The 1779-nt window shown below is 28.0% G+C and overlaps 1 protein-coding gene across 1 annotated transcript; it reads left to right on the top strand.

The window, feature by feature from the left end:
- The first annotated feature begins 59 nt into the window (after positions 1–59).
- Positions 60–1608, top strand: LOC138190281 (uncharacterized). Its single transcript, XM_069132985.1, has 4 exons — positions 60–145; positions 378–478; positions 575–792; positions 1120–1608. The coding sequence occupies exons 2-4, from the start codon at positions 427–429 to the stop codon at positions 1315–1317; spliced, it is 468 nt and encodes a 155-aa protein (XP_068989086.1). The 5' UTR covers positions 60–145; positions 378–426; the 3' UTR covers positions 1318–1608.
- The last annotated feature ends 171 nt before the right edge of the window (positions 1609–1779 follow it).

Here is a 1779-nt window from a genome sequence, read left to right as displayed (position 1 = left end):
AACAAAGTGGATCTTCCTTTTATACCACTAGGGGGCGACAAATTAGTAAATAATTTCTTCCCACTCTTAATTTCAAATTTAAACCACTTATTATTAGGGTAATTACGTATAAGAAATTGCGTACATCTAAGGAAAAAGTACATCTGTAAGATTTATATATTAATGTGGTTTAATTATTGAAATAAATACTACGTAACATTTTTTTCTAAAATATATATAAGCACAGACAAAGATACGCTTATCTGTGATTGAAAACAAAACGATTAAAGATATATCATATACGTAGCCGTATCGATATGAAGTTATTCTCAATTTTGATTATTCCTATTTAAGAATGAATTGCTAAAATTAACCTCAAAATTTTCTTTGTGTTGTAGAAACCATTAATACAGTATATTTTAAAAGATTTAAAAATTCTAGTAAGTTATGACCAATGAAGAACCCTGCAGAAGTGTATGGAATAAATTTTGTGACTCTGGTAAATATTTTGTAGTCCTATAATGATAATATGAAATTTCTTTTAATTGTCTCATAGATAATTTATCATTTAACATATAATTTGTTATTTGGTTAGTAAATAGTGGAGTATTTTGGACTTCTACGGAATTTAAATCAGCATGTCCTCCGAAAAAGAAAAAGAAAAAGCCGGACGAAGAACTCAGTAAGGGAATGAAATTATCAGACGAAGATACAAAAGATGGCGTAGATCCCTCGATTTCAAAAAAATCGCCGTATCAAAGTCCTAGTGATATTTGCCCCGATGTTAAATCTTCTTGTTATATTAAGATGCAGGTATTTTTAGAACAAGTCAACTTCATTCTGAATATTAAAATTTTATATATATATAGATTGATAGATAGATAAAGATAATGTAAACATATATTGCATATATCTTTAATGATTTAAAAATGAGAAAGGGGGAGATTATTAATATTTATTATTTTTACATGATTAAAGGTATTTCCCATAAAATGAATCATTTTTTCTTTAGTACCGCTCCTCTTTATCTTTCTTTTTTTCGTATCTTTTAAATCATATTTTAATTTTCATTTAATTATTATTGCGCCAGTTTTTTAAATATAAATATAGAAATATTCATAAAAAAGATATTATTTATAGGATCCTTGCAGACCATGCTGTTGCGATGATAAACCAAAGCCACCACCTTGCCCGCCAAACCACCGCCCACAACGATCACGGGAAACAATCTGTGGTTGCGAACTTTGTCAGAAAAATCCTAATCATGAGAAATGTTGTGATAAGAATAGAGCATTTCGCGGTATAGATATCAATCGTGAATATTTCGAGAAAGCATAAAATTTTTTTTTATTATATGTCGGTTTATATGCTCTATATGTAGAATGAAATTATTAAGAAGTGACGTCACTTATTATATTTTATTAAATGTATTTAAATAATATATATACGTGCATATAGAAAGATCTAAATTATTTCGTTATAAATATCCTTTCTAATACTATAAAACGATCAAGAAGTAAATTTCCTTCTTCTTTCATACAAGAGAAATTTTTTGTACACTATTTACCTTTCTATTAATCCAATCCTATCGAATCTATATTACATACAATATACTTGCGTTTCAGGAATTTCACGTATAATCTTATCGATTATATCATTTTCAACATACAGATGTAGCTGGTTTCTTTGTAGCTAGCCACACCCCGAAGATATTACTGGGTTCATTTCCAACCAAACATTCAACAACTACAGTACTACAGTTTATTAAGTAAAGCCATTTTTATCATATTTCTTCCTATT

Source organism: Bombus flavifrons, chromosome 3 (assembly GCF_040668555.2).
Source record: "Bombus flavifrons isolate JBK064 chromosome 3, iyBomFlav1_principal, whole genome shotgun sequence".
In the NCBI taxonomy this organism is placed as follows: Eukaryota; Metazoa; Arthropoda; class Insecta; order Hymenoptera; family Apidae; genus Bombus; species Bombus flavifrons.
This window is presented reverse-complemented; position numbering and strand designations above follow the sequence as displayed.

Coding starts and splice junctions, on each gene's coding strand:
- LOC138190281 (XM_069132985.1), top strand. CDS start 427: ATGACCAATGAAGAACCCTGCAGAAGTGTATGGAATAAATTTTGTGAC. Junction 479..574: donor GAATAAATTTTGTGACTCTG/GTAAATATTTTG, acceptor TTATTTGGTTAG/TAAATAGTGGAGTATTTTGG. Junction 793..1,119: donor CTTGTTATATTAAGATGCAG/GTATTTTTAGAA, acceptor TATTATTTATAG/GATCCTTGCAGACCATGCTG.